Raw genomic sequence first — 27,978 nt, 5'->3', positions numbered from 1 at the left:
GACCACGCCAGGAACGCTGCACGGGCTGAGATTCGCTCAGTGCCTCCTCGCGCAACGTCCTGGCCCCCTTCCGAAGCACGAAGAGGCTGGGAACATGCCCACAAAACACATGCGAAGCCTTCAAAGGGCAAGAGTTCTTTTTTTTTTATAGAGGGAGAGCTCAGCGGGGCGGCACCCAGAGCAAAAGGCAGCTGTCGTTCCGCAGGGAACGGCCTCCGTTAGGTACAGCTCGTGAAAATGCTAACGGGGATGCGCCCCCACGGCAGCGTGAGGTCTGACATTTGTGAAGCTCCCCAGCCCACCCCCCCCCCCCCCGTTAGATTGCAAGCGTGTGCTGATGGCAGCTGGATGGCATGAATGAGTCCCAGAGTATTTTTTTTCTGATTAACGGCAGGAAGTTCGAGCTCCATAAATAAAAAGCGGAAGTTCCGACAACTGAAAGTAAAAATCTCCGGAAAGGCATCGATGTATTTGCTGAGTAAGGCGCTGAGCAGGTTCCGCCGTGGTCTTAGCGAGACCACCCGCAGTATCCATAAATAGGGGAGGGGAAGGGGCCTTTTGGACATGGTGTGCCTGGGGCAGAAGCCCGAGACGGCCTCATTTTAGTCGCTCAACGAGTCCCTGCGTCAGTCCGAGGTGCAAAAGCTGAGCTCTGGAGAGCGTGGCTAGGCGAGGGAAGTAGCCGAGGAGCTTCTCCCACGACAGTTCCAGCAGGCTGGGCACCACCAGCCACATTTTGAAGAGCGAGCCAGTCCGTTTGTTTTCGTGGATGTTGACCACCCCGCCGTGAACGTACATGCAGCCAGCCTGGAGAGGAGAGAGGGGAGTTACACGGGGCGCAGGCAGAAAGGGCAAACCTGAAGGTGCTGGCCCACGCCGAAGCACGATGCTGCCAGGAAAACCAGGATTCGGCTTTCTGTGCACCTGACAGAGGCGTCACCACCTGAGCCGCTCTCCCTGGGCTCCTTTCATAGCTAGGGGGAGGAATCACGAGGCTGAGGGCATGCGTCTCTCACCCTAAAGCACGTACCCACCAGCTTAGAGTGCTTTGCTAGGTGAATTCTACCCCAAGGAATCAATTTTAGGAGTGGGGCAAAGTGATAATTTATTATTATAGAACCGTACTTACATTTAAGAAAATATATTTAGCTAAAAAGTCAAAAAAAAAAAAAAAAACGCACAAAGAGATGCTGTGTTCCCTCTGCTGGCTCAGCAGCACAACACGAGCCTGCTCGAGGAATCACACAAATGTAGAGACGGGAAAAGCTTGGCTGCTGGCCTGCTCTGAGTGGCATTTTCTCAGCGTACAGGAAAAGAAAGGGCAGTCCTGCTCTCATCGCCTACCTCCTTCTTGGTAAATGTGTCCATCCAGCCTAGGATTTCCCAGAAAAAGTTGCATTTATAACTAACTGCCAACCCAGATGACGAAAGGACCCTGAGCATCTCGTCCTCTCTCGTTTCCCTGAGGTACAGGAGGCTGAAGGCATAGATAAATGCACTTCGTGCTGCCTGTCGGTCACGCCTCGCTCTGCTTCAAGGTACTGCAAAAGGCACCTTCCTGGCTTTTCCACAGAAGGCCGCTCACCTGCTCATCTTCCAACCCTAGCTGTGCTCTGTGGGCCAAATTCACAGCAAGAACATTTACTCGGGGAAGTATTTGTGGGTGTTTTATTTCCTTTTGCGAACAGGAATTGAAGTTCTCACACCGAATTACTTCCTGGAGCTAGAGCTAATGCAGTTTAAAAGCTAAAGGTCCACATCGCTGCTTTCAGACAGCAGAAACTGTGTGCTACAGCTCTTCAAACAGCAGAAGTAGTCGGCGTGGTAACCTCAGAGCGGCTCTCAGCCTCCCTCGAGATGCTGCACCCAGGCGGTAACATCTGCTCAGCTCTATCTGCAGCCCACACAAACGCTCGGACAAACACCTTGACCTTGAGCGACGCAGGAAAGAAGTGAGTCACTTACTGGGGTGACAGCAGCACAGTGGAAATACACGGGTTCAGGCATGGCGGCTGGCAGCTTGACCCACTGGAAAGTCTGCAGGTTCAGCTTCCAGACGTCTCCCAGAATCACTTCTCCGTTATAGCCTCCGCAGACGAACACATCTGCAGGAGAGAGGAAACCCGCAGTGCTTACATCCCTCGGGAATTACAAAACGTGCTGCAGATGAAGCGAGCACCTTTCTGAACGGTTTTAGGATCGCCGCTTAGGTTGTCTCAGCACAAGCTCTCGCCACCTCCCAGGTCAGTCCCACCCTACTGAGGCCACTTCCCAGCCCGTGATCCCAGCCCCGCTCCGGCAGATGAAGGGACGAGTGCCCCTGAGAAGCACGGATGCAGGACGATTCCTGCTTTAAGGCGCTGCAGCAAGCCCTAACCAGCCTGAATGCAGAGGTTCGAGCTGATTCCTGTGTTTGTAAGCCCACAGGGACCAGTCACAGCCCTGGCCCCAGGCTGCTGTGTGCCCTAGTGCCAGGTCCTCAGCTCCTGGCTTTGCACAAGTTCTCGACTTGCACGATGCTGAAGGCGGCCGGAAGCATCTCCCACCTCCTGCCTTACTTTACTGCCACAATTAGCGCTCCTAAGACATATAATCAGCTGCATCGCGCTTCTGCACGGCTCAGCGCATTTAAACATCCAGCATTCAGCAGCAGAACTGAAAACGGTTTTAAGAAGAAGGATCAACGCTCTAACTGCTCCTTCAGTCCATTATGAGCTATGTGTTATTTATCAGGGTTGGGAAAACGCATTCTTTGAGGACAATGAGGCTATGGGAGAGGTCCAAACGCTGCCAGTCACAACGGGACAATCGAACACAGGCTGCACGTGCACGGCCCTCTTTAAGCTGTGCTTCAAGGAGCTGTGTGCAAGTTATTTACAGTGGGAACGTTTGGAGGACTGAAGGGAGGAGCAAAAGGCTCTGCTAAGCTCTGTGCAGCTCCTGGCGTATAACACAGCCACCCTTTTACTAGAAAATGGAAAGACTGAAGTGCTAGCTCTGTTACTGCCTCGTAATCCACGCTATGTGAGCATCTTGGACGTACAGCATCATGGAAAGGACACACGCTATCATAGAAATCCCTGAACAATCTCGTCTCTAAAGAACTCAGCTCCCAGGACTTGGCCCCACTTTGGTTTTCAAAGCAAACTGTGAAGCCAGCCGGTGAGTCGCCAGGCTCTAACAGAAGCATCGCTCAAACCCCTACGTAAGCTCGCCACCAAGAAGCTGCAAACTATCACGGACACCCGTGGCTAAAATGTTATGCTATCGTGCTAAAATGCATGATATTTTACATTAAGGTAGCCACGTGTCCCAAGGAAATTTGTATGTCGTGTTAATTGCATAAAACACTGCCCAATTCCAGGCAGGGACAGCACCGTGCGTTTCAGAAACACGTTTGCCTGCAAGAGCAATCTCCCTCGTATGAAGAGTGGTGTCAATCAGGTGGTTTAAGGCTGTTAACGGGAAAGAAATCCTCTTCCAGAAAAGACACGCGTGCCCTGCAGTTCCCTCGAACGTGGCTTGTCACCGCTAGGCTGTATCGAGATACACCAATTTTCAACAGGCAGGCTTTACCATTTTTTATCTGAACGCAGCTATGGCATCTTCGGGCTGCTGGGAAGCCTGAGGGGGAAACAAAAAAAGAAAGAGGCATCAACTCTAGCTGCTTTTACAGTGCTCGCACAAGTGGTGATTTTACCTCAACGTATAATCAAGGACGAGAATTCCTTTTTTCATTGATAAGGGCTTCTGCTTTCCCGCAATCACAGGTCTAACATCTCTAATTTAGCAACTGGCTCTTTCAGGAGGTTTGGCCTCTATCTGCTCTCCAGGAAAGAAAGATCTCACTCCCCACAGCCTCCAGCTCTCCCCTCTGGCTTTTCAGGGAGACTCCCAGCGCTAACCAGGCCAGCACCCTGTCCCTCAGAGGGAGCAGAGATGGGCAGCCCCTATCACCTCACCTCTCCAGGGAGGGAGAGAAGCCAAATAAACTCCACCTGGGTTAGTTCTCACTGCTAAAGCTACAAAGGAGCAGGGTCCTGAAGCCAGTTAAAGTCATGACTACAACAAGGCTTCAAGGCAGGCTTTCAGACTGCCACCTGACTGCATTTTCGCGCATCCTGGCTGCTCTCTGGTTTAAAGACGACGACTGGCGACGTTTCCAGACTCACCAACTTTTTCATGCGGTTTCGTGGCAATTTCCTCCCAGGTGTTGGTCTCAAGGTTGTAGGCGTGGATCTGAAGGAACAAAGAGGGGCCGTTAGTTGCTCCTGGCTCTGCCAGCACTACGCTGACGCAGCTGCAGGGTGACGAAACTAGACTCCGACCCGGGGAGCCACTATAAATAACACCTCTGGTTCACCAAGTGTAAAAATGAAAATAGCTAATGCAGCCAGTGACTAAGCAGGTATAAAATCACCTTCAAAACATACCGGCTTACTAAGGCTTTCCTCCGCAACTGTGCTATTTGAGCCCCAAAGCTGGACAAAAAGAATATTGCTTTTAGGAAAAAAAAAGGGACCAATAAAGCCCACACCCTCCAGTTCTCAGAGGTATTTAGAAATACTTAGCTCATACTGCACCTAAGAAGACAAAAATTCAGAGAATGAAGCGGAAAAGTCACGTTAACTTCTACAGTTTCCACTTTTTGGGAAGTGGAGCGCTATTTAAAGCCTCCTCATTTATCATCTCACCATTCCAAGATGAATTCACTCTTCCCTCCCCAAATTTTAACGGGGAAAAATGTTTACGAGAAAGGAAATTAAAACTTAGGATTAAGAAGGAGGAGTCACCATATCGATATTCAAATTACACATCAAGGAACTTCGTTGGCACTTTCCTGTTTTGGCGCAACTACAGAGTTGAGAGAGAGGTCCCAAGAGTTTTTAAAACAAGAATCTTTGATAACAGGTCTGTGAGAACAAAGCTATTTTGCACATCTGTGTTGTCATCAGGTAACACAGATGAGTCATTTCTAAGTCCACGGGACGTGTTTGCGGTAACACCAGGTTTTACAGAAGCAGGAGAGAAATCTGCTCCCAGTAATTATTTTTATTTTTTAAACCCAGCTCCCCAGACAGACGAAGTGACTGCGCTGGTTATGCCTCGCCGCAGAAAACCTCCTGTCCAGGCAAGGCCTGCAGGTTTCTGATCACCTTACCTTATCTAAGGAATAAGCTGTCCAGGAAGTTCCGCCTCCCAGGATATAAATCCGTTGACCGTCGTGTGCGATTTCATGTCTGTACCTGCAGGTGCAGAGACGGACATTTGGCAGCACGAGGAATTAGCGCAAGTGAGCAAGAACAAAGCTTTCTGCGAGCACCACCGCTCTCGAGTGGTTTGAGCAGGCACCCCAAGCCTGCCCACGCCGTGCCAGTCCCTCAGGCTGGCAGTTTGCAGGGGCTGCGGAAGCTTTCACGAGCAACCCAAGCAGCACTTCAGCAGCTGGAAAGGTGTTTTCTGAGAGCAGAGCAGCACGGACCTTAAATGCAACAATTTCTGGAGCACAAGAGCCCTCAATACTCCTTTCCCTTCTCACCCTGAGGTCGCTAACAGATCTTCCTCTGCACCTCGCTACAGAACGAGACAAGGGACAGGGATCAGGCGGAGTCTCGTCCCCTCCGCAGCGCTCGCCAGCTGCCCCAAGTCCCCTCCTCTGGTCTGGCAGCACAGAGCGGTGCCTGGCAGGAGCTGCACACCCCATCCCTAAATCCTCCTGCATACCAGACCCAGTGGGTTCACAAAGACGCTGCTCTAAAAGCTCTCGGCAGCCTGTCCGTGCTCTCTGAGCTTCTCAGTCCCGGTAAAAGCGACGACTCCCCAGTGGGAAAGCTCTCCAGACCGACAGCTTCTCACCTCTCCTCTGGCATGTCACAGGACATGTTGTTCGGTTTCAGCTGGATCCACTCCCTAGTGTTGAGGTCTAGCTTATGCAGGTCGGTACTGTAGATGTAACCGGTCGTCCCACCAAACACGTACAAGGAACCATTGATGATGGCCATGGCCTGCAAGGTAACAGGGAAAACAGTTAGGAAGGACATGTGGCAGCAGCGCCTGAAAAAGGACTCCCACCCTCCCGAAGCAAGGCACTGCTGGCAAAGCTCTACCCACAAATTCCGGAGCTCTGTGTTCAGAAAATATACAAAGGGCAAACGAAGAAAATGCAAAAGTATAGTGGGGTTTCTGCAGCTCCACGGTCACAGAATGAGTACCTAAAAGGAACAGGAAGAAAAAAAAAAAACTCCCGAGGGAAAAGGAAGTAATGGCTAGAGGAGAAAGCTGGGGCACGAGGCGGGGAAGAAAGCCCACGAGCTTGAATTCTGTAAGAAAAATTCTTGTTTCGGTTTCATCAGGGAGAGCAGTGTCATGGCAACACTAACGTTCCTGGAAAGAGTTTCTAAAACCCGGCAGAGAGGTTTCTTAGCATAAGCCTCGGTGATGCTCCCTTACTGCCAACAACCAGTGCACTGAGCCCTGAGCAGGGCCAGTCCTGATCCTCGCGATCAGGAGGCGGCATTTGGACTGGCTCGCAACGCGCCGGCAGCTGTAGCAAAAGGCTCCCTCTGAACCCTCCGTAACTGCAAGAGTGGAGAGCTCCAAAAGCCGAGGGGAGAAGGAAGGGAAAGAGTGTTCAAAGCTTCAGGGGGAACACGGGAGATACAGGGCAAGGCTTCCCAGAAAAGCAGAACAAATGGCACGAAACACTGTGCAAGCAGCAGCAGGTGCCAAGAAGCTTAATAAAGGAACAGAAAGGAAAAAAGCCGCGGAGGAGGCAAGGCTGAGCAGCGAGCCAGATGAGCCGAGAGGAGCTGCTACGTTTCAGACGTCAGATGATTCGAATCTGTGCAGCAGGGGCTCAAAGCAGAGAAAACCCTGGGTCTCCTTCACGCTGACCTTACGCATACTGGTACGGAGAATCTTATAGAGCAGTATCAGACAGCCAGCAGGATTAAGCATAATAAAGCCCTGAACGCAGTGGTTAAGCCTCACCAAACGGAGACAGCCTGCACAATTCAGAAGCACTCGGGAGCGTCGGCTCGAAGGCGGTGCGGGCAGCCCTTCCCCGACGCGATCCGAGGTGGGAGAAGAGGCGCAGCTGCTGCCCAAGGCCGGCTAGGGCTGCGCTGGGACAGGGGAAGACAGCCCTCCCCGACCCCAAGCGTCTGGCATGCGGCTAAATGAGAAATTAGGTGGGTTGTAAACGTCTGCACGGATTCACGGCAGTGTTACTGGAAAGCACAGCAAAAGCTGGCAGACCTCCCACGAGAGTGAATGTAGTTTTTTGCGCTGTATTGGACATCAAGCTCATTCAGGACGCCATGGTCAGTTTTAAAAGGTGTTATTTTAACACAAATTAGACCTCCTAAACATTGTTTTCATTTATATTTGGGATTTTAAAGGCTCTGAGGAGGCTACAGAGCAACTCCAGAAAGTACCAGCTACTGCTTTTATCAGACGTACCTTTTCAGTCAAATCCATCTGCCATCTAGTTAAATTTGGAGTTTTCCAACTGCAAGATTCTTTGAGATTTCAAAGGAAAAGGGCAGTTTTCAAGCTCTGGCCCCCGCTGCAGGACACCACGTAGCGTACGCAGGCACGCGCACCGTGCCCGACAAGTGCTGCGCCTCCTACCTGGCCGTAGATTCGATTGGGTTTCTTCCCTCGGCAGCTGAGCAGGGCCCATCTCTTGTATTTGACGTTGCAGACGTGGACGTCGTTGCCGTTGCTCTCCCCGAAGGGGATCCCGGTGCCCCCGAACACGAGCAGGTTGTTGCCGTGCAATACGACTAGGAAAGACAGAGCAGAGAGACTTGTTGCTGTGAGAGGCAGCGAGGCAGAGCGACTCTGCTCCGTTCAGACATCCTACAACTCACGCCATGCGTTTATGGCCTTGGAACGCTCTAAAAGAGAGAGAATGCAAGCTAAAACCATGGAAACCAAGGGCTCACTTTTAAAAACGACTAGCGAACAAAGAGATCTATTTTGGGTGCTCTGAGATGGCTGCATCAAGCACCTGTCCACCGAAAACACAGAGGCCTCGCAGCTGTTAAGCTCAATTCCCAAAGACATCTGAAGTTTTTTCTTCCTCCTGGCCTCAGCCCTAGAGAAGAGGAAGAAAAACCAAAAAAACCCAACCCAAACTCACGGCCTACGCGTACGAGAGATGGAAACGGGCCCCAGATTTCCCGGTTCTTGCCTGGTTTTGCATGCCACCAATTACAGCAGCCTCAGGAGTCGATGCCCGGGCGCTGCGTTTCCATACGTACGTGACATGGAGGCCAGCTCCCTGGGCATGTAGCCTTCCGTGCCCATCTGATGCCAGGTGTCCGTGGCAAAGTTGTACCGCCAGAGCTCCCTGAAGAGCGGGTAGTCTTCGTTCTCCGGCCCACCGGACTCGTCGTAATCGGGATTGTAGCCTCCAAAGACGTACAGGTTGGCGTTGTCCGCCACGCACCGGTGGCCGCTCCTCGCGGGGGGAGATCTGTGACCTGCAGCGCAAAGAGAAGGCAGGGGAGCCTCAGGGGGACGTCTGCGGCCACGCTGGTGGCTGAGGGGCAGGAGCACGGTGGTCCTCAGCGCGGGGTTTGACAGCAAGGAGTCCCATCTGCAGCCGGGAGGTGACGGTTTTCATGTCGGATCCGCCTCTCTGAGCGGGAGCAGGGAGAGCCGCCGCGCGTCACCGCCTCGGTCACGTCCGCTGCAGCCCCCAGAGCACAGGCCCGCAGCTCAGGGCATGAGAAGCCTTTCAGACGCCAATCCTACCGCAAAAGCTAGCTTCAAGGTTTTTTTTAGTTGTTATTTGTTAACCAATTCCCCTTTCTAGCATTCTGGGTGACTGATTGACTTAGGAAATAGCTCCAAAATGCCGACGGGGAGCTCAAGCTCAGGCCTCAACCAGAAGAGGCAAACAGACCGGTACGCGCATGGCGGTCGGTCTGGGACAAACTCAACAGCAATGATCTTGTTGGGCATCCGAAGTCTTCACCGACAAGCGATCAAACTTCCACGCTTGTTCTGATTCAGCGCTCGTAAGAGGCCAGCACAGAGCCAGGGGTTTTCCTCCAGTGCGACAGGGGGCCACGTAAGGGAGGAGAAAGAGGAAAGAAGAGAAAACAGTCGGGTCCCCGAACAAAGGATCTGGTTATGAGACGGGCGTAGACCAGGAAAGTTCCAAAACTCATTTTTTTAATGCAATATAACATGGTTTTGGTGAGACTGCCTCTCAGCTTCACCTCGAGAAGGACGATATGTAATGTTCCCCTAAAATTTCAGCGGGTGACCACCACCCTTCAATCACCCCTCACGGCAGACTTTGGTTCAGCTGACAATAAAGGCCAAAAGGGAAAAAAAAATAAAAATCAAAAGCGGATCCCCACAGCTGCCCTCAGAGCCAGCAACCCATGATCTGCACCACCCACCTGCCCTCACAGCTCTTTTAGGGACTTTTAAGATGGAACAGGACCCGGGGAAAGGTCTCGGTAGGACCCATCGTGTTTCTTCTTAGAGCCCGTTACGATTATCAGCAGTGAATCGGACGCACGGAGCGACAACAAACGAAGCAGCAAGCATCTTTCCTGCACGAAAGGTGAAATAAATGATTTGTCCAGACCAAGCTGCGGATTTTAGCTCAGCACAAGCAGCTGTGCTTGCACCTTCCTGGCGTGTTGCTGCCGCTTTTTGTTCCAGCTCGCGTGCGGTATTAAAGCTGCTCGGAGTTCACACAGACGCCTCGCGGCAAAGTTTCCACGGCCCTGGCTTGCTTCCAGGGCCCCGGCATGCCCCGAACGAAAGAGAGGGGTGGAAAGGGAAGGGAAGGAAAAAAAAAAATCGCTCGTCTTCTGCCTCTCTGCTGAGGCAGCTTCGTGCTCCCAGCTAGCCGCGCACCCGCACCGAGGGGTGGTTACGAAAAGCTCCGAGGGCTGCAGCCAGCAAGCTCCTGGCCTCGGCGCCGGACTGAGCTGCTAACGCGCGCCGCGTGCTTCAGAGGGGATTCACGGAGGGCAACGAGCATCCGTCCCTCCTGGCTTCGTGTTTTAAAGCCTGGAACTACCCGAAGAAGGGACTCGTTTCCCCTAAGCGAGCCCAGGGGCGATAATAAAGGTACTCGGGGTGAAGGCAATGGTTCAGCCTCCCGCAGGCAGCCACCTCCAGAGGGCGATTCCTCTCACCCTGCATGTCTGCAGCCAAAAGCAGGCCCGGGAGGTGCCCGTGTCTCTCCGCAGTCCATAAAGGAAATCCTACAGAAGGGCTCACGCGTCTGCACCCGGCCAAAGGAAGCTCGCCCGGCTCCAGCCATCTTCTGCCTCGTCCCTGGCGGTCCCAAGGAGCCTGGAAGGGCTGAAAGGGGAGCGGCACCGAGCACACAGCTGGCAGGGGAGGTTTAGTCCAGCCACACCATGTTTAAGTGGTAATAGGGAATTAAGAGTTGAAATACGACTTTTACGTTCACTGCGGATCCTATTTCCCTGTTAAAACCCCTGCAGGGAGAACCTTGCAGAGGGAAGAGGGGAATAAGGCCGAGCTTCGCACACGGCGAGCGGATTAAAGGGCTCAATTCAAAGAAAATACGTTAATAAACAAAACCGAGGAGGCATTCTTTCAAAATGAAAAGGGAAGGCGCCTGGCCTTGTCAAGAAGTTCAGGTTTGACACGAAGGGCTCAGTGCTCTGGCGCACGCAGGTCCCCGGCACAGCAGGAGGGGTACACCGAGCACGTACGCATCTTCCCATTTATACAGAAATCTGTTTGCTACCTCTAGAAAATTAACCTTTTTCTCTAGTTCTGCCTTTTAAAGAAAGGAACCGTCCGAGCTGGACGTACTTAGGAGCTCATTCAGATCGGTTTCCTCAGCAGACAAGCTCTACGCCCTGGACCTCCAGCGAGGAGACGGGTTTCCATTTAATTTCGCCCTATTCGATGATTCGCGGCTCCTGCCAAAATCCTTAACGCACGTTTTGGACGTGTTTGCTCCGAGCGTCAGCAGCTGCGACGAGCCTACCCAACGCACAGCAGCTTCTGGTGGTGCAGGAAGAGGAAAACACCCACAGGTTTGCTGCTTTCCTCCTGCAGCCAGCACAACCCCCGGCCAAGGGCCTCGCCAGCAACTCTCCAGTTAGATTATTAATTATTAAGTAATTCAGTTAGAGAAAACGGCTTTACGGAGAGTTACACTGGGAAACGGGTTGTGTGGCCGGCTGAAGGCTGTGAAGCCCAGCGTGGCTGCTTTGGAGCAGCAGCGAGCCGGCAGGACGGGAAGGTGCAGTCCTCGGAGACTCCTTCCCCTTGGTGCTCAGGGCAGGAACGGGAATAAGCAGCCACCCAGCCAGAATTAAGCTGAAATACTGCGGCAGGGACACAACGAGGACACTCCTAATTTAGGACGGAGCTGCTCGATAGAAGCTCGCTCGCCGGCTACCTTTACGCGCCGACCTGCTGACGCCCTGCTCAAGCCGCCCTCTGCAGGGGATTCATTAGGTGACTTCAGAGGGAGCCGCTCGCACGGCCCAGGTGAACTTCGTTAGAGCTGCCTCCTAATTAAACACCTCTCCGGCACAGCGTATTATCAGAACAAAGGGGGGCAAGGAAAAAGGCAGTGTGAGCACCTGCTGCCGGACTTCCTGACGCGGCACGGCCCCTGACGCAGGAGATGCTTGATCCCTACCTCTCGGAGAGCTCTGAAGGCAGAACAGATCTGGGGAGAAGAGGAGGAGAGAAGAGAGGCGTCGGTAAGAACGCTTACAGGAACCCCTCACGTCAAAGGAGGAAGGTTTAACGGCCCTGAATGGCATCCAACGAGGCTCCTGGTCAACACGTCCCTCTTACGGGGAGGAGGACGCTAGAGTTTTAAAGCTGAATTGCATCCTAATGTAAACATCGTTCCTATTCTCCCCAACGCAAGCTTCAAAGTTTATTAAATTCCAACTGGGAGGCCTGCGAGCTACGGAGATCTACGAAAAGCCTGGAAAAACCACTCACGTTCAAGAAGTCACATTCCCTGAAGCTGTGCAGCAGATTAAATGCTACCGGCTCGCCTAGAACCACGCCGCGTGTCAACAGCTCCGGCCGAGCCGGCCGGATTGCTCCGCTGCGTTTCAACAGCTCCATAAAGTTACCCGGGAGGAGAATTAAACGGCGGAGCACGCGCTGAGTCAGTGCGGCCACCGCATCACGGGGCGGCAAAAAAGGTGAGAGGCTCTTCCAACGGGGCAGCGCCGAGACAAGGCGCAGAGGACAAAGGCGCCCGCTTTCCAGCCGATTATCCGCCCTCCGATTGCCGCAGGAAAAAGAACGCTGGCGGCACCTCGCCGGCTTGGTTAACGGCGGGGGGAATACCCGCGAGCGGGTCGGTAAGCCAGCCAGACGGCTTTTATTAGTTTAAAGAAGGTGGAATGAGGCAGATTCAGTGATCAGAAATATAAATAAACAACAGGAGACTTGAATACTGGGTTGCCCTGAGAGCCTACACGAAACCAGCCTTGTCCTTACCGTGAGCGCGCTGCCAGAAAAGCAGAAATAAATGCGTTCATCAGCGGTAATAAGCTCTCGGCAGAGCGAGGTCTGCCTCCGCCATCAGCTTTCTGCAGAGTTCAGTTTTACTTTTTACGGGAGTTTTCTTTAGTCGCCACAGCGCCTCGTTACCACTTCCCAGCAGAGCGATGCCACGCTCTTTTCCTTCGCAACCTGCAGGAGGAAAAAACGACTCCTAGGTCCTTCGGGAGCAAAGCCACGCGAGGTGAACCTGCCTGCCTCGGGCTTAAGAAGCGAGACTCTGGAAGCGGACGCAGGCCATGCCCTTCCACCAGCACGGCCACCAGAATCGGTGGCAACAGCTCCTTTCCGCGATCACGAGGCCTCATTTCTAAGCTTTGCCGCGTGCTGGTGCTTGCTGGGGACACAAAAAAAACATCCTTTCGCACAGCCAGGGTGGCCAGAGTCTGCGCGGCAGGTGCCCGGTTTGGAGACGACGGAATTTAGAGAGAACTGCCTGCTCCGTCCGGAATCTGCGGTCACCAGAATAATTAAATGCAAGCTTTGAAAGGTTTCGCTCGTCATTACGGACGCTCCCCGCCACGGAGAACACGCGCGGTTATCTGTCGCCTCGGCGGGGACGACCGGAGTTGAAGAGCACGGCCAGTCTCGGCGATCAGGGCGTCCACGTGGAGGTGAAATCCACGGCGAATTCAGGAGCAGCGCCTGGCTTCTGACCTCCAGAAGAGAACCTGAGCAACAAAAGCCGCTGGCGTTTCTGAATCTCAAGGAACGAGCAACCGCCTCGCTTCTTCTCCAGCCGAGATGCGCTTGAGAAACGACTCCGCTACTGCAAGCGCGCATTCGAAAACCATGCTGTTGTTTTTTTTTTTAAATCAACGCATCCAGCCTCAAAGCTCTTTAAATACGGCGAGACTCCGAAAACGAGGAAAGGGCTGACAGATCGTTCCTGCCAAATGAGGATTGCTTCCGACACCCCGTTTTACTGAGATGACGGGCGACCAGCCGTAAGCCCGTGACAGCCACCCAGGGGTGCCAGCACCGCCCTTCCTAAGCCTTCTCCTCAGAGCAGAGGCGTTCCCCCACGTCCCCCAGCTAATTCTGCTTCCAAAACTAGAGCCGCGTACACCGAAGCGGGTCAGCGCTGCGGGCTGATCCTTCCACGCAGGTAATGCTGAAAGCAAGGACTGCATCCTGCCAGGCTGCAACGGGGACGCTCGGCCAAAATTGAGAGAATAACAAATAAATAGAAACTCCTGAGCTGCAATCAAAGCACCGCCGGTTTTAATGCCCTCGAGTTTCCCTCCTGCTTAAAGGACGGCCCCCGGAGACATTCCTCGTAGGGCCAGAGGGACCGTTCGTCACCCCCGTATTTACCGGTGACACCGTTTGCGCATACAGCCGCGAGTCCTCTTCGTTTCACGCGACTCCAACTTCACTCTGGAGGCTGCGCCCAAGCAGTCGAGCCCTTCCCTCCCTCTCCTGCAGCCCACCTGGCACGAAGCTCACGAACACAGATCAGTAACTCGTTCCTGGGGCAGGAGAGGCAGCTACCAGGCCTCGAGCGGCCCCGGCGCCTCCCCGCGTCAGCCCTCTTTTTGCTCAGCCCGTTTTCAGCGGGGCGTCCTCCGGGAGGCGATTCGCAGAGCGGAAGGCGCGGGAAGGTAACGGAACTCGAGGCGAGGTCTCGCAGAAGACGAGGGCGGTTTTAATTTCTAAAAAAAGGTCTTGAAGTAAGCTGGGTCTGGCCGCTCGGAGCCGCAAGGAGCACAAACACCCAAGTTATCCGGCCAGGAGCACCTGGGGGACGAAAGGACGAGGGCTGCCAAGTCCTCGCTGTGCCTCCCACGTCTTTCTGGCTGTAGAGTGCCCGAGCAGCCGTGGACGGGTCTTTTACGCCTCGGGGGAACCCCTGGGAACCCCTGGCTCCTCCGACGAGATCCTTCGAGCCTCAGCATTTTGCCTGAACGCTGCGGAAGGAGGCACCGCCCTCGCACCTCCTCGCTTCGCGTTTCCCGCGGCTTTCGGTCGTCCTCCTGCTGGGAGAAGGGGAAAAAGACGGGCGCCGGGCTGTCACCTCCCCGTCCCCGTCCCGTTAGCGGGGCGCCGGCTCTTCTACTCGTGGGATGTCGCTGCTGGGGCCTTGCCAGAGCCCCGGGCTCGACGAAAAGCGGCACGTCGCTCGGCTCTCCCATCGTCCCCACCAAATTCAGTGCTTTTATCACAGACCTGCGCGTTCCCCTGCTGGCTCGGGGGTATTTTTCAGCATCTCCCCTTCCTCCCGGACCCGCTCCTTCATCCCGAGCGCTCCCGTCCACGCGGGAAGGGAGCAGAAGGGCCCGGATCCTCCAGGCGGCGCTCGGAACGGGGTCCTCGGGGGGGGCAGGGGGCCGGCTGAGAAACCAGGAGAAACTTTTTACCCCCGTGAACTTGAACGTTAACGGATCGCGGCAGGTTTTTACGCACCGGGCGCGCCTCGGGCAGCTTCCCTTCCTTTTTTTTTTTTGCTTTTTGTAAAGAGGAAAAGCAGGAAAGGGGCTCCGGAAAATTAAGGTGTCGCGCACAGCGCTCCTCAAACAAATGGCTTTGGGCTTGCTCCCCCCCTCAAGACACAAACGGGTACAGGATACTCGTTGGTTTTTTTTTTCCTGGTATAATTTTAAAGACGTATCAGAAATTCCGAACCTTTCTGCCCCCAAAAAAAAACCCCTCCAACCCTATCGCAGCTGGGAAAAGAGAAGAGCCCAGCACGGGAGAGGCAGGCAGGTAATTCAGCTCTCCGGCTCGTTTCTGCCCCACTTAACCCTCAAAGCGGTGACGAAGAGAGCCGAATATCGCTGCCGCGGCTCTGTTTTCGGCGTGGACGGGAGGATTTCCTCCGAGGAGCGCAAAACCACACGCAAACTGCTTTTTTTTTTCCAGCTGCCAAGCCGCCGGCGAGACTCTTCTGCAGAAACTGCTCCGTGAACGCCTCTTCTGAGAAGCCCTCGTCAGAACCGTCCCGCTCGAGGAAGCGGCCACGGCGACCCAGCTCCGACGGCAGCTGCCGAGAGCCCTCCCCCTCCCCTTTCTCCGCCGCTTCCCCGCGGGATTTTAAATTCTCCGGGGGGTGAAAAAGGCAGAAGCTGTAAGTTAAATCTGTTTTTCGTGGCCGCGTAAGAAAGAACGGAGGGAGAACGCGAGGACAGCGGCACCGACGTAAACGTGGATGCTCTGGTGCCGTTTTGGCGAGAAACGAACCCAGAAACTACTCGAAACGCCACCCGGCTTACCAGGGGTTAGAGGGCTCTGCAGGGAGGGGCGGAGAGAAAACAGAAAACGTCCACGGCCAGGGCACGCTACCAGCTCCCTGCAGCATTTACAGCAGGAATTACTTCTAAAAAAGGGGAAAAAGCAGCAAAAAAAGCCGCAGCGCGCTTCGCGGAAAGCTTCCAGGGCCCTAAACGGTGGGAAGATGAAAGCACGGATGGGAAGCTCCTCGAGAGGAGCGAGAGGTAAGGGAACAACCCCGGCTGGGGAAAACGGACGGAGGGGAAGAAACGTCCCCTCTGCGTCTCGGCAGCTGCTGGGGCGCCGAAAATAGGACCTCAGCGGGTGCCAGACGGGGGGGGGGGGGAAACTCCAGTGAGCTCCAGGAGAGGATTTCCACCAGCCGGCTTTTCAGCAAGGCCGCCGGCGAGCTGCAGGCGGCCTCAAAACGCCGGCGCCGAGCTGAGCTCCAGGTGCAGGCACGCTCCTTAGCCAAAAAAAAAACAAAAAAAAGGTGATTTTAGCCCTGAACGCAAGCGTTAGGACTGCGTCAGGAGGACGCGCTTGAGGCAAGGATCAGAATTCAGGAAGGGGAGGATAACCAGCTCGCCTTACCGAAAAAAAATCCCCCATCGCAGAAGGAAGGGAGCGTTTTTTTTTGAGTGTCTGCCCCAAAACAGGAGGCGTGGAGCCGCCTGGCAAATCCCCTGGGCCCTCCCGCGAGGCTCGGGGGCGTCCTCGCTGCTCCTGAGGCCTCACCGGGGTGCAAACGGCGGCCCGGGAGCTGCTGGTCCGGGGCGGGCTTCGCACCCCTGAAGGGCTCGGCGAGGTGGGGATGGGGCAGAAAGGGCTGGGAACCCCTCCGGGGTGGCAGCACCCCGAAATCTGCGGCCCTGGTGGGCGAGGGGCTGCTACGGGCACGAGGAGGGGAACCCCAAACCAGATGGGAAATGCACCGCAGGAGCACGGGGCGCCCCAAATCCCTCTCAGGATCACAGGATTGATAAAATGGGGGTGAGCTCCCCTCCTGGGGGATTGGGGGGTGACCCTGGGGTGCCCCAAATCCCTCTCAGGATCTCAGGACTGATAAAACAGGGTCGATCACCTCTCCTGTAGGATTGCAGGGTGACCCTGGGGCACCCCAAACCCCTCTCAGGATCGCAGGACTGATAAAATGGGGGGTGATCTCCCCTCCTGTAGGATTGCGGCGTGACCCCAGGGTGCCCCAAATCCTTGTCATGATCACAGGATTGATAAAATGGGGGTGAACACCCCTCCTGTAGGATTGCAGGGTGACCCCGGGGTGCCCCAAATCCTTCTCAGGATCACATCACTGATTAACTGGGGGCGATTTCCCCTCCTGAGGGATTGTGGGGTGACCCTGGGGCACCCCCAACCCCTCTCAGGATCACAGGACTGATAAAATGGGGGTGATCTCCCCTCCTGTGGGATTGCGGGGTGACCCCAGGGTGCCCCAGACCCTCCTCAGGATCGCAGGATGGACAGGACGGGGGCGACCATGCCTCCTGTAGGACTGCGGGGTGGCCCTGGGGTGCTCCCCAAACACGTGGGGGCTGTTGGGATGGGGGCACCCCTGCCCCCGGGGGGGGGGCGGTCCCGAGCCCGTTAGGATTGGGAAGGAAGAGACAAGGCGAGAAAAGGGATTGGGGGGGGGACTGAAAGAGGGAGGAAAAGGGACGAGGGGGAGGAATTAGGGGGGAAGAAGGGGACGAGAGGGGGAAAAAGGGGCCGGGGGGCAGCGAAGGAACCCCCCCCCAAGGGGATTAGGTCAGGTTAACGCCGCCCCCGGCTCCAACGACCCCAAAACCCCGACCCTAACCCCCCCCAGGACCCCGAACCCCCCCCCCCGGGACCCCAAAACCCCCCCGCCAGGACGGCTCCCAACGGCCCCAAAACCCCCCCGGGACCCCCCAGGGACCCCAAAACCCCCCCGTTATGAGGGGGCCGGGCCCGTGAGGTGATCCCGGGGGGGAGGGGGGGGCGCGGCCTCCTTCTCCCCTCAGGGCCCGGCCCCCGCTCACCCGCCGGCTGCGGCCTGCCCGGGAGCTGCACGAAGCGGTTGAGGAGCTCCCCCCCCGCCGCTCCCCGCGGCCCCTTCGGATCCCGGCCGCCTCCTTCTCCTCCTCCGCCGCCCGCCGCCGCCGCCATAGCTCCCGTCTTCTACCCGGCCGCCGCCGCCAGGCCGCGGCTTCCCTCCCACCCCCGCGCCGCCCAATCAGCGGGCGGCTTCTGGGGATCCCGCCAATGAGACGGGGCCTTCTTGGGAGGTGGGGGAAGGCGGGCGGGGAGGGAGGGAGGAAGGGCGGTGTGCGGACGCGGGCAGGCAGAAGCAATCGAGCGCCGAGCTTGGGAGCAGCCCCCCCCCCCCCCCCCCCCCCCCCCCATGATGCCGGCAGGGGGGCGGAACGAAAGAGACGCGGAACGAAAAAGCGGCGGAACGAAGGTGCGCGGGCTGCGTTTCCCGCTCGGCCCCGCCTCCCCCGCCCCCCCCAAAGCGACGGGGACGCGCTGAGGGACCAAGATGGCGGCGCCCAGCGCGGCGGGGGCCCGGGGGAGGCCGCCCGCCGCCACCCCGCAGCAGATCCGCGACCTCATCGACGGCGGCATCGCCCCGGAGGGGGGCGGCAGCGACGGGTGGGGGGCGGGGGGGGACGGGGGAAAGGCCTGAGGGGAGTGGGGGGGGGGGGGGCTAGGCCCGGCTAGGGGGGCAGAGGCGCTGAGGGGAGGGCGCTGGGGGGGGGGGTTTGGGGGCGATGGGGGGGGGTAAGGGGGTGTTGGGGGGGGTTAAGGAGGTGTTGGGGGGGTTTGGGGGATGCTGAGGAGGGTTTGGGGGGTGATGAGGGGGGTTTGGGGGCGCTGAGGGGGGGATTGAGGGCGTTGAGGGGGTTTGGGGGGTTCTTGGGGGGATTTGGGGGTGCTGGGGGGGCTTTGGGGGGCGTTGGGGGGGTTGGGGGCACTGGGACGGATTTGGGGGTGCTGAGGGGGGTTTGTGGGTGTTGGGGGTGCTGGGGGGGATTTGGGGGTGCTGAGGGGGGGATTGGGGGCCGCTGGGGGACTTTGGGGGTGCTGGGGGGTGCTGAGGGGGGCTTAGGAGAGTGCTGGGGGGGCTTAAGGGGGTGCTGAGGAGGGGGTTGGGGTCGTTGGGGGTGGTCGAGGGGTGCTGAGGGGGGGGGTTGGGGAGTGCTGAGGGGAGATTGGGGGGCGCTGGGGGGGATTTGGGGGTGCTGAAGGGGGCTTAAGGGGGTGCTGGGGGGGTTGGGGAGTGCTGAGGGGGTTGGGGGTGCTGATGGGGGTTTTGGGGGACGCCGGGGGGGGGTTGGGGGGTGCTGGGGGTGGTTGGGGCTGTTAACAGGGGATGTGCCGGGAGCACGGGGCGCTGGGAGGCACGGGGAGAGGAACTGGGAAGTACTGGGAGGCGCTGGGACGCTGGGAGGCAGCAGCGGGTAGCGAGAGGCTGGGGGGGGGGGGGGGGGGGGGGGGGGCGGGGAGAGCACTGGTGGGCACCGGGGGGGCTCCGAGAGACTCAGCTCTTACGGGGGGGGGGGGGCTCCGAGAAAGCTCCCGCCTCTTCTGGGGAGGGGACGGCGGAAAGTTTCCGGGGGGCGGCGAGGACGTTTGTTTTTTTTTACTCGCTCTTCCCCCTAGGAAGGACGCGGCGGGCCGGCCGCAGCCCGCCAACGGATCCCTGCAGGTGGAGGACGCTCCCCCCTCGGAGTCGACGAGCAGAGAGGCTTATTTCAGCCGGGTGGAAACCTTCACTATATCCTTCCAGCCTCCCCTCTCCCCGCTTCACCGTCCCCGAGGGTTCCCTTCGTCTCCCCAGGTTTTTTGTTTTGTTTTGTTTGGTTGGTTGGTTTTTTTTTTTTGTTTGGTTGGTTTTTGTTTTGTTTTTTCCCCTAGGGACGAGCCGCCCCGTGAGGAACGAGGCGCCTAAAGGCGGTGGAGATGAGCCGGGGAATTCTGGGGGGAGGTTTTTTTGTCCTTAACGCCGGGCACCCGCTGAAGTGGGCGGGCAAACCCCACGAGCTGTCCCCGCTGGTGTGCGCCAGGTACGGCTGGGCCAACGTGGAGTGCGACGTGCTGAAGTGCTCCAGCTGCCAGGCCTTCCTCTGCGCCAGCCTGCAGCTCGCCTTCGACTTCGCCAAGTGTGCGTATGCCGCGGGCCGGGGCCGGGGGGGAACCTTCCCGGGTGCGGGGTTTGGGATTCCGCGCCCCAACGGAGCCCGTGGGCCTGCCTGGGTGGCGCTGGGTGTTTCCGTCCCTGAAAACGGATCCGATAAAGCTCCCGGGGTTCACGGCGGCGCTCTCGGAGGCGGGTTTCCAGGTTCCCTGGTCCGCTGCTCTGGTCCTCTGCTGGTTTTTCTTAATTAAAAAAGACCTTGGCTTGATTGAAACGACTTTGGCTTGATTGAAAAGACTTTGATTTGATTGAAAAGACTTTGGCTTGATCGAAAAGACCTTAAACTTTTCTTAATTAAGAAGACCGGAGGGCTGCTGGCCCTGCTGGCCTGTGCAGGCGCTCACCTCGCGTGATTTAACCCCGAAAGCCCCCCGCTGCCCTATTCGCGCCGGGTTGGATCGCCAGGGCTGTCCTGGTGCTGGCTCCCGAGCCCGAACCCTGCCCAAACCCTGATTTTCCTTCACCCGGGTCTGTCCCAGGTGCCTGGAAAGGGTTTTTTTTTGCCCGCCGCCGCCGAGTTTCACCTCCTCGCCTCGTTTTTTTTCCCTTTATTACGGGTTCCCCGCCGAGCAGCGGAGGCGCAGCCCCGGCGGCTGACTTGGGCCGCATCTGCTGCGGCTCCCCCCCCCTCCATGTCCCTGCTTGCTGTTTGTTCTCCCCCTCCCCTTCCCCGAGGCGTAGCGGCGGGTTTTGCCTTGCAGATAAGGAACACTGCTCGGAGCTGAAGAAGTCCCTGCGCACCGCGCACGAGAAGTTCTGCTTCTGGCCGGACAGCCCCTGCCCAGGTCGGTCCCGCAGAGCCCGGCACCGCTCTGGGATCTCCCTTTCCCTTCCTCTTCTCTTCTCCTCTCGCCTCCGTGGCTTCTCTCCAAGCTCCCGCAGCAGGTGGTGTCGTCCCAGTCCCTTTTTCCCCCCCACCTTCTCCTGGGGACGTGGGAGCTCAGCGGCGGGGGGGGGGAGCCTCCGAGCGGCAGCGGGAGCCCCCACGCCTCGGGTTTTGGGCCAGCGCTTGCCTCCGTCAACCTTCCTGTGCCTCCTCCTGGGCAGGGAAAACGCTGCCCGGGTTGTAGGCGGGAGCGGGGAGGGGAGGGTGGATGGCACGGGACGCTCAGAGGGTCGTAGGCTTTGTCCTCCTGGTGATCTTGAAGGTGTGAACCGATACGATTCCGTGATTCGAAGCGCTAGGAACGGGTCCTGGCGAAGGAACGAGAGGCTGCTCAGCTTTTCTTTTAAAAGACGGTTGTCAGAGCTCCGCTGGCCTCGTTTTCTCTCTTCCTGCGGGCCAACGAGGAGTGGGAAGGCAGATGTCGCACCTAAGGCTGCTTTTTCTTCTTTTTTTTCTTTTTTTTTCTTTTCCTTTTTTTTTCCTTTTTTTTCCCCCCTCCGCCAGCCCGCTTCGCCCTGCTGCTGGTGGACGAGCCCCGGGCCCTTCTCCAGGACTTCCTGGAGCGCTTCCAGAGCCTGTGCCAGCTGGAGCTGCAGCTGCCCTCCCTCCGAGCCGAGGACGTGAAAACCACGGTGGGTTCCTCGCCGGCGGGCTGCTCGAGGCCCCCCTGGGACGAGGCGAGCGGTGCCCGCGCCGCGCCGCCCCCTGACCGAAACAGCTCCGGGCGAGGACCCGGACCGCGCGCGTTAAGGGTCCGCCGTCGCCTTGGCTTTCTCCGCGGGCGCTCCCTGCAGGGTGATTTTTCCCCTGGCCTTTCTGGAAGCGCCTCAAAGGGAGTTCGGGAGGGCTCCTGCCGCCTTCGGGAGGGTTCCTGCCGCGTTTGGGTTGGTTTCTGCCACCTTCGGGAGGGTTTCTGCTCGCGCAAGCCTTTGCCCAACGCGGGCGCAGCTGCCTCGTGCCAGCACGGCGTTGCCGGTGGCGAGGGGCTGCGGTGCCGGCGTCCTGCTTTTCCTGGCAAGGTGCAAAAGGCGTTTTGGGTCCCACAGAGCCCTTTGGGGCTTTCCCCTTGCAACTCCCCCACCTCGTTCGTTACCTCCAGGGGCTCCGAGGGTCCTACAAGAGGCCGGAGGTGAGAGCTTACCCCTGCGGGAGGGAGGCAGGAGCCGAAGCGTAGCCCGGGGGGGCTCTTTTCTCTCTCTGTATCTCGCCGACGGCCCCCGAAGTGCTCTTGGCTTGCCCAAACGCAGATGGCCTCCCAATCCCTGCCTGTCAGCAGGGTGGCAGAGCTGAGATCCCGCTCTCCATCCGGGGAAGCAAACGGTGCCTGGACAAGTGCGGGCAGCAGGGAGAGGCAGACGGGCACGGGGAAGGAGAGGGCCGTCGCTCCGGGCGGCTTTTGCGTGCTAACCAGGGAATTTAAGGGCTGAGCGCGCAAGCTCGTGCCCTTCGGGGCGGCCAACTGGGACCAGAGAGTCCCTCATCTGTCGCACCGGGGGTTTTCCTGCGCTCGTTTCCATATTTCAGCATTATTGCTAGGCCGGGAGTCCCGAGGGCAGCACTTCAATAAAAAAAAAGGAGCTGCGGGGCACCGGGCAGGGTGGCAAATCCAGCCGGAGACGCCGATGGAGTCGGAAGGAAAGGTGAGCGCTGCCTCTGACCGCCAGCCTCTCTCCGTCCCCCAGTCCCTGACGGAGGAGAAGATCTCCTTGCTCCTCCAGCTGGTCAGGGAGGAGCTCGAGCACAAAGCAGAGGGGGAGAAGCCGCCGGCGAGGTTCACCTCGGAAGCCCTGCCCGTGCACGTTTCCGCCTGCGTCCTGGCGCTGTGCGGCTGGACCTGCGGGTGAGTGCGGGGCCGAGCCCGCGACGGCTCCCGGTCCGTGCCAAACCGAAACGTAAACTTTTAAGAGTTTAAATCGGGGATACGGGTGGGTTTTTGCGTCCTTCCCGGCACGCCGGGCTACCAAACCAGCCTGCCCCTCAGCTGAGGGCCGCTGGCTGCGCGCCCGCGGCCGTTCTGAAAGCCGCGCTTTTTGGGAAGGGCCCCAAAGGCTCGCCCCAACCTTTCCCCCCACCCCGTGCCTTGGCTCCGTGTCCCCGCAGCGCCGTGCCCGGCTCCCCGCTCCTCTCGGTGATCACCTGCTCGCGCTGCATGAGGAAGGTGGGGCTGTGGGGCTTCCACCAGCTCGAGCCCGGCGGCCCGGAGCTGGACTCGTGCAGCCCCGGAGGCGCCCCGACGGCGCCCGCCGAGCGCTGCCCGCCTGTGCCCACGTCCCCTCGCAGGATGCTGACGCGGAGCCAAGACGCGTTTCCTCCGGGCTCCGAGCAGGTACGGCGCCGTGCTCGGCAGGCTCAGGGCGTCTCGGTTGCGGGGGCGAGCGGGGCTTGAGGCCCCCGAAGGAATTTTGGGGGTCCGCTACCCCCGAAGGGGCTCTTGGCGGTGCTGTGGGCCGCCTCGGTGGTGGCACAGCCCCCGCCGGGAGAGCTTGAGGGGGTTTTGGTCTCCGGTTTGAGCCGCGCGGCGCCTCCCCGTCCCTGGCGGGCAGAGGGTGTGCTGGCGGCCCGAGGAACCACAGGACCACGGGATGGCTGAGGGTGGAAGGGGCCTCCGGGTCCCTCTGGTCCCCCCCCTGCTCCAGCAGGGCCACCCCAAGCTGGTGCCCAGCCCCACGTCCAAGAAGCTCTCCAAGGAGGGGGCTCCACAACCTCTGGGTACCCGCCGCAGGGCTCCGGCACCCACCCAGCCCAGGAGTGCTGCTGGTGGGCGGAGGGAACCTCCTGGGCTCCAGCTTTCGGCCTTTCCTCGTAGCGGAGACGTTTAAAGTCTCTCTCCGTCGTTTTCGTTGTCCTTTGCTGAGCTCTCTCCGGTCCGTCCGCGTCCCTCTCGTACTGGGGAGCCCAGAACTGGACCCAGTTCCCCAGGTGCAGCCTCACCGGGGCTGAGCAGGGGGACGGAACCACCTCCCTCGACCCGCTGCGGATACTTTGCCCGTCAGCAGGGGCGCGTCACTCGCTCGCGTTCAGCTCGGCATCCGGCGGGCCCCCAGCTCCTTTTCTGCAGAACCGCTTCCCAGGAGGGTTCCCCCAGCGAATCCCGGCGCCCGGGCCTGGCTTAACCCTCGTCCTTTCCCCGCCGGCAGCAGGAGAAGAGCCCGTCCCCGGCGGTCTCTCGCCCGCGGGCTTGGGACTCCGCCAGCCCCGTGGAGCGAGGCGAATCGGAGGCAGCCGGCCCCACGCCGAGGAGCCGCCCCGTCACCCGCAGCATGGGGCAGGGCGAAGCGGCCGTGGATGTGCCGTCCAGCCCCGTCCGCAGGGCCAAGCGGGCACGGCTCTGCTCCTCCGGCAGCTCGGTGAGTGCCACGGGGCTGGCGTTTGGGCGCGGAGAGGGTTTTATCGCGTCGCTGGAGCCCGTTTGAAGCGATCCCGGTGCTGATACCCTTCGCTGCCGTCTTCTCTGCCTGCCCAGGACGCTTCCTCGAGGAGTTTCTTTGACCCCAGCTCGCAGCATCGCGACTGGTGCCCCTGGGTCAACGCGGTGGAGGGAGCGGAGGCCCCGGAGGATTCTGCGGCCCAGAAGGAGCCCCCAAAGGCAGAGCCGGGCTGGCAAGCGATCCTGAACGTGCTCCTGGCCATCGGAAAATGTGACAGAGTGCCCGAGACGGAGCCCGTGGTGAGCCTGCGGGGTTCCCAGCCCCGAACCTCAGCACCCGAGCGCTGCTCGCTGCTGTCTTCCCCCCCGGGGCCGAAAAGCCCACGGGCAGGGTTCGGGGCAGACGAGCTCGCGTTGGGCTAAACGCAGACCCGGCGACGGGGCGGACGGAACCGAGGACGCGTCTTCGGGAGCCCGTTTCCCCTCCGGCTGCTCTCGACGGCCTCTCGGCCGGGTCTCGTCCGCCCGCGACGTGCTGCGAGCGGAGCCGTCGGAGGGCTGCCGTAAATACCAGCCGCTTCCGCGGTTGCGGGTCCCTCCGCGGCGCTTTGACCTCCTGTTGCTTTGCTCTCTTCCCCTCTCCCGCAGAGCCTCTCGGTGAAGTCCTCCAAGGTGTTCCGCATTTTCCGGCAGTGGGAGAGCGCGAATCCCTCCTGAACCTGCCGCCGCCTTCCGGGGGAACCGCGCGCGCAGGCCCTTGCCGGGGGCAGCGCCTCGCTCCGGCACCGATCCCCTTCACGGTCGCTCCCTCGGCAGCTCCGTGCCCCGGGGAGGGCTCAGCCGCGTGCTGCGAAAGCCCTGGGCTGCCCCGGTGCCAAAGCAGCCCCTGGGGATCCCCCCCCCAGTCCCCCTTCCTCAAACCCCAAAGCCTTCAGCAGTTTTCGCCGTAGCCCTCGGCCCCGAGGGCTGCGACGGCTCCGTCTGGGGGCCGCGCGGGGCGGACGTGGGGCCGCGGTCAGCCGGGCCTGCCCCCGGCAGCACGGGGAGGCGACGCCAGGTGGGAATAAACATTTCACGTTGGTTTTTTCTTTTTTCTTACGGCTCCCGTGGCCCTTTCTTCCCAGGGCAGGGGGAGCTCTGGGCCGGCGGGCTCGATCGAAAGAGCCGGGTGCGCCCAGGCTGCTGGGGAGCGGATAACGGCCCCGTCATCTGCCCCCGGGGTGATAAATCGCCCGCCCGGGAGCTCGGGGGGAGGCTGAGACACAGCCAAAAAGCGTGGAAGACGCTGCTCGGGGCTGCTTCTGGCTTAGGTGGTGATCTCCTCCCCCCTGGAAGAGGGAGAAGAAGGCAAGGGAGGAAACCCCAACCTGGTGTCTCCGTCCTCGAGGATGTGGAAGGGGCTTCGGGGATGGGCTCAGCCCCCGCAGCTGCCCCCGGAGCGGCTTTGGACCTCGTCCCCAGGGGTCTGCTGCCGCCAAAGCGGCGGGAGGGAAGGCGCAGGGACGCGTGGTTCCCGTATTTCAGAGCAAAGCCCCTCCCTTGTCCCTGTTTTAGGGGCCGGGACGCCTCTGAGCCAGGTGCTCGTCACACGCGGAGGAGGCCCTGCCTCGGTTTCCCCAGCAGGGCATCTCACGGAATCGTCTTCACCTCGTCTTTTGGGGTATTTTCTGGCCGCCCCGTTCCCGGGAAGGCAGCGGCCACCGCACTTGGGGCCGGTCCCCGCCCTCGGTCGCAACGGTGCCACCGTGGCCGGCCCTGAACCCCAAAACTTGTAGGTTCACCTGCCCATGGCTCTTGGGGGGGGCTTCTAGGGGACACCTAGGGCTGGAGGGCGGGTGGTTCCCCTTCCTTCCCGAAGAGGAATCGTGCTCCTTCACCCCACGGATCGCAAAGGCCTGGGGGCTTTGTCTCGGGGGGGGGGGACCCGCGGGGACCTCGTGGACGTGGGGGTGCTGCCACAGGACCGCCAGCAGCCGCGCCCCGAGGATAAACCCCCAAAAAGGGTCAGGATGCTGTGGGGGGCCCTGTCACCCTGGTCCGTTTAAAGGAACCAAGAGAAAACCCTGCTTTTTTCCCCTCTATTTTCCTGCCGGCGTCCGACCGAGGAGCGTCAAAGTCAGGGGAAACGGGGACCCCGTAACCCCGCGTCTTTACTCACCCCGTCGCTGTTTTCCTCCCGGATTCCTCCTGGGTTAACTCACCCAGGATGTGAATCCAACCCCTCGGGGGTGGGTTACGTCCTGCCCCGTGACGGAGGTGCTGCTCGGGGATGGCGGGGCATTAAATCGAGGAAAAACAACCCCTGGCTCGTATAGGGTTGGCTCGTATAGGGTGGGGCCCCCCCTTTATGGGTTCTTTACGGGGTTCCCTGATTGCGTTTCCTCCCCGCGGACAGCGGCGCTGGCTCACCGCGGGCACGGGGAGGTGACGCCGGACGAAATTTTTGGTGATGCCGGGGTCAGGAACGCGGGGTGTCCGCCCCGGGGAGGTGGAGGTGGCACGCCAGCCCGCAGGACGTCCCCTATAACGTCACCCTCCTGCCACCCGCTGTCACCTTCGGGTGCCCCCCCCCCCCCCCCCCCGCAGCCCCGTCCCGGTTGGGTAAACTGAGGCAGGGCGAGGTGCCTCACCGGCACGGCGTCCGAAATCCTCGTGCACCGATGCTCCGGCCGTTTGACGCCTTCCTAACTGCGACCCCACAGATTTTTGGGGCGCCTGGGGGGGGGGGGGTGGGGGTGACGTGGGTGCCGTCCCTGGGACCACGCTTCCCCACCTCAGGCCCTGCTGGTGGGGGGGGGCACAGGGGATCCTGTGGTGCCTCTCTGGGCTGTGACACGGCTGAATTTTTTTTTGGCGGGGGGAAATCCCCCCGGGCTGACCCCAAAACCAACCCCAAGCGCCCCCCCCCCCTTTTATCCCCACCGGGGTCTCGAACCCGCGGCCCTCCTCTTCCCCCCCCCCTCCCCGAACTACAACCCCCCTTCTCCGGCACTACACCTCCCAGCGGCCCCCGCGGCAGGGCGGGGCCGGGCCGCTCGCCCAATGGCAGCTCGGCGGGGCGGTGAGGTCACTGCGGGTGACGTCAGGGGGCCAGAGAGAGGCTCCGGCAGAGGCGGCCGGAGCGGGGCTGAGGCGGCGGCGGCGGCACCACAGGAGGGCGGCGGCGGCCGCGACCCCGGCACCGGCCTCGCTTGAGGGGGGGGTCCCGACCCCGGTCCCTCACAGCCCAGCGCCCCCCCCCCCCCCATCCCCCAGGCTCCTTTCGGTGCCCGTCGTCCCCTCCCCAACCCCCCTCTTTCACCGACGGGAGCGGCGGCGGCGCTGACAGCCCGCCCGGAGCCCCGGGGGCGGCGGCCACCATGTCGTCCCCCAGCCCGGGCAAGCGGCGGATGGACACCGACGTGGTCAAGCTGTATCCTTGGTGCCTCCTCGGGTTGCGGGGGGGGGGGGGGGCGAGGGGGGGGGGGCTGGGCCTGCACCGGGGCTGGGGGGGGGGGAGAACCGGGACCCCCCCCCCGTTATCGCCACTCCCCCCCCCATTATCGCCGCCGCCCCCCCCCCGTTATCGCCCCCCCTATTATCGCCACCCCCCCTATTATCGCCCCCCCCCCCATTATCGCCACCCCCCCCCCCCCCCTTTTGTGAGGCCAGGCCCAGGCCTCGCCCCACAGCAGGGCCGAACGTGCCCCCCCCCAGCCCCCCCCCCCGTATCCAGGGAAAGGCCTGAACCCTCCCCCCATATCCCCCCCCATATCCCCCCCATATCCCCCCCCCTTTTCTTTTTTT

General features: G+C 59.8%; 3 protein-coding genes across 5 annotated transcripts in view; 2 read left to right on the top strand and 1 right to left on the bottom strand.

The window, feature by feature from the left end:
- Positions 1-119: 119 nt before the first annotated feature.
- KLHDC10 (kelch domain containing 10) lies at positions 120-17,941 on the bottom strand. Its single transcript, XM_066997204.1, has 9 exons — positions 17,781-17,941; positions 8,268-8,489; positions 7,633-7,787; positions 5,857-6,005; positions 5,162-5,246; positions 4,173-4,239; positions 3,577-3,624; positions 1,966-2,105; positions 120-807 (listed from the first exon to the last, which is right to left on the bottom strand). The coding sequence occupies exons 1-9, from the start codon at positions 17,905-17,907 to the stop codon at positions 598-600; spliced, it is 1,203 nt and encodes a 400-aa protein (XP_066853305.1). The 5' UTR covers positions 17,908-17,941; the 3' UTR covers positions 120-597.
- Positions 17,942-18,237: 296 nt separating this feature from the next.
- Positions 18,238-25,286, top strand: ZC3HC1 (zinc finger C3HC-type containing 1). Of its 3 annotated transcripts, none has more exons than XM_066997076.1 (10): positions 18,238-18,393; positions 19,405-19,519; positions 19,756-19,906; positions 20,641-20,724; positions 21,330-21,457; positions 22,508-22,665; positions 22,926-23,151; positions 23,966-24,172; positions 24,289-24,492; positions 24,841-25,286. In XM_066997076.1, exons 1-10 carry the CDS (start codon positions 18,281-18,283, stop codon positions 24,907-24,909), a joined length of 1,455 nt encoding a protein of 484 aa, XP_066853177.1. In that variant the 5' UTR covers positions 18,238-18,280; the 3' UTR covers positions 24,910-25,286. The 3 variants fall into 3 exon arrangements, with proteins under 3 accessions (XP_066853177.1, XP_066853229.1, XP_066853123.1); XM_066997128.1 differs by having other exon boundaries at positions 18,240-18,393; positions 23,963-24,172; XM_066997022.1 differs by lacking the exons at positions 18,238-18,393; positions 19,405-19,519 and having other exon boundaries at positions 19,582-19,906.
- A 2,001-nt stretch (positions 25,287-27,287) lies between these two features.
- Positions 27,288-27,978, top strand: part of UBE2H (ubiquitin conjugating enzyme E2 H) — a 50,783-nt gene continuing 50,092 nt past the window's right edge. Inside the window, exon 1 of the mRNA XM_066996774.1 lies at positions 27,288-27,604. Coding sequence (XP_066852875.1) covers positions 27,552-27,604 — 53 coding nt within the window. The 5' untranslated portion in view covers positions 27,288-27,551. The remainder of the gene's footprint in view (positions 27,605-27,978) is intronic.

The sequence above is a fragment of the Anser cygnoides genome, chromosome 1 (assembly GCF_040182565.1).
Source record: "Anser cygnoides isolate HZ-2024a breed goose chromosome 1, Taihu_goose_T2T_genome, whole genome shotgun sequence".
Classification (NCBI taxonomy): domain Eukaryota; kingdom Metazoa; phylum Chordata; class Aves; order Anseriformes; family Anatidae; genus Anser; species Anser cygnoides.
Note: the sequence above shows the minus strand (reverse complement) of the source record. Positions and strands in the feature narration are given on the sequence as shown.

Bases quoted from the DNA above. Each gene is read 5' to 3' on its own strand.
- KLHDC10 (XM_066997204.1), bottom strand. From the start codon at position 17,907: ATGGCGGCGGCGGCGGGCGGCGGAGGAGGAGAAGGAGGCGGCCGGGAT. The intron at 8,490-17,780 runs GTGAGCGGGGGC...TTTGCGCTGCAG, and splicing joins GGGCAGGCCGCAGCCGGCGG to GTCACAGATCTCCCCCCGCG. The intron at 2,106-3,576 runs GTAAAGCCTGCC...TCTCTCCTGCAG, and splicing joins CTGCGTTCAGATAAAAAATG to ATGTGTTCGTCTGCGGAGGC.
- ZC3HC1 (XM_066997128.1), top strand. From the start codon at position 18,281: ATGGCGGCGCCCAGCGCGGCGGGGGCCCGGGGGAGGCCGCCCGCCGCC. The intron at 19,520-19,755 runs ATATCCTTCCAG...AACGCCGGGCAC, and splicing joins GCCGGGTGGAAACCTTCACT to CCGCTGAAGTGGGCGGGCAA. The intron at 20,725-21,329 runs GTCGGTCCCGCA...CCCCTCCGCCAG, and splicing joins GCCGGACAGCCCCTGCCCAG to CCCGCTTCGCCCTGCTGCTG.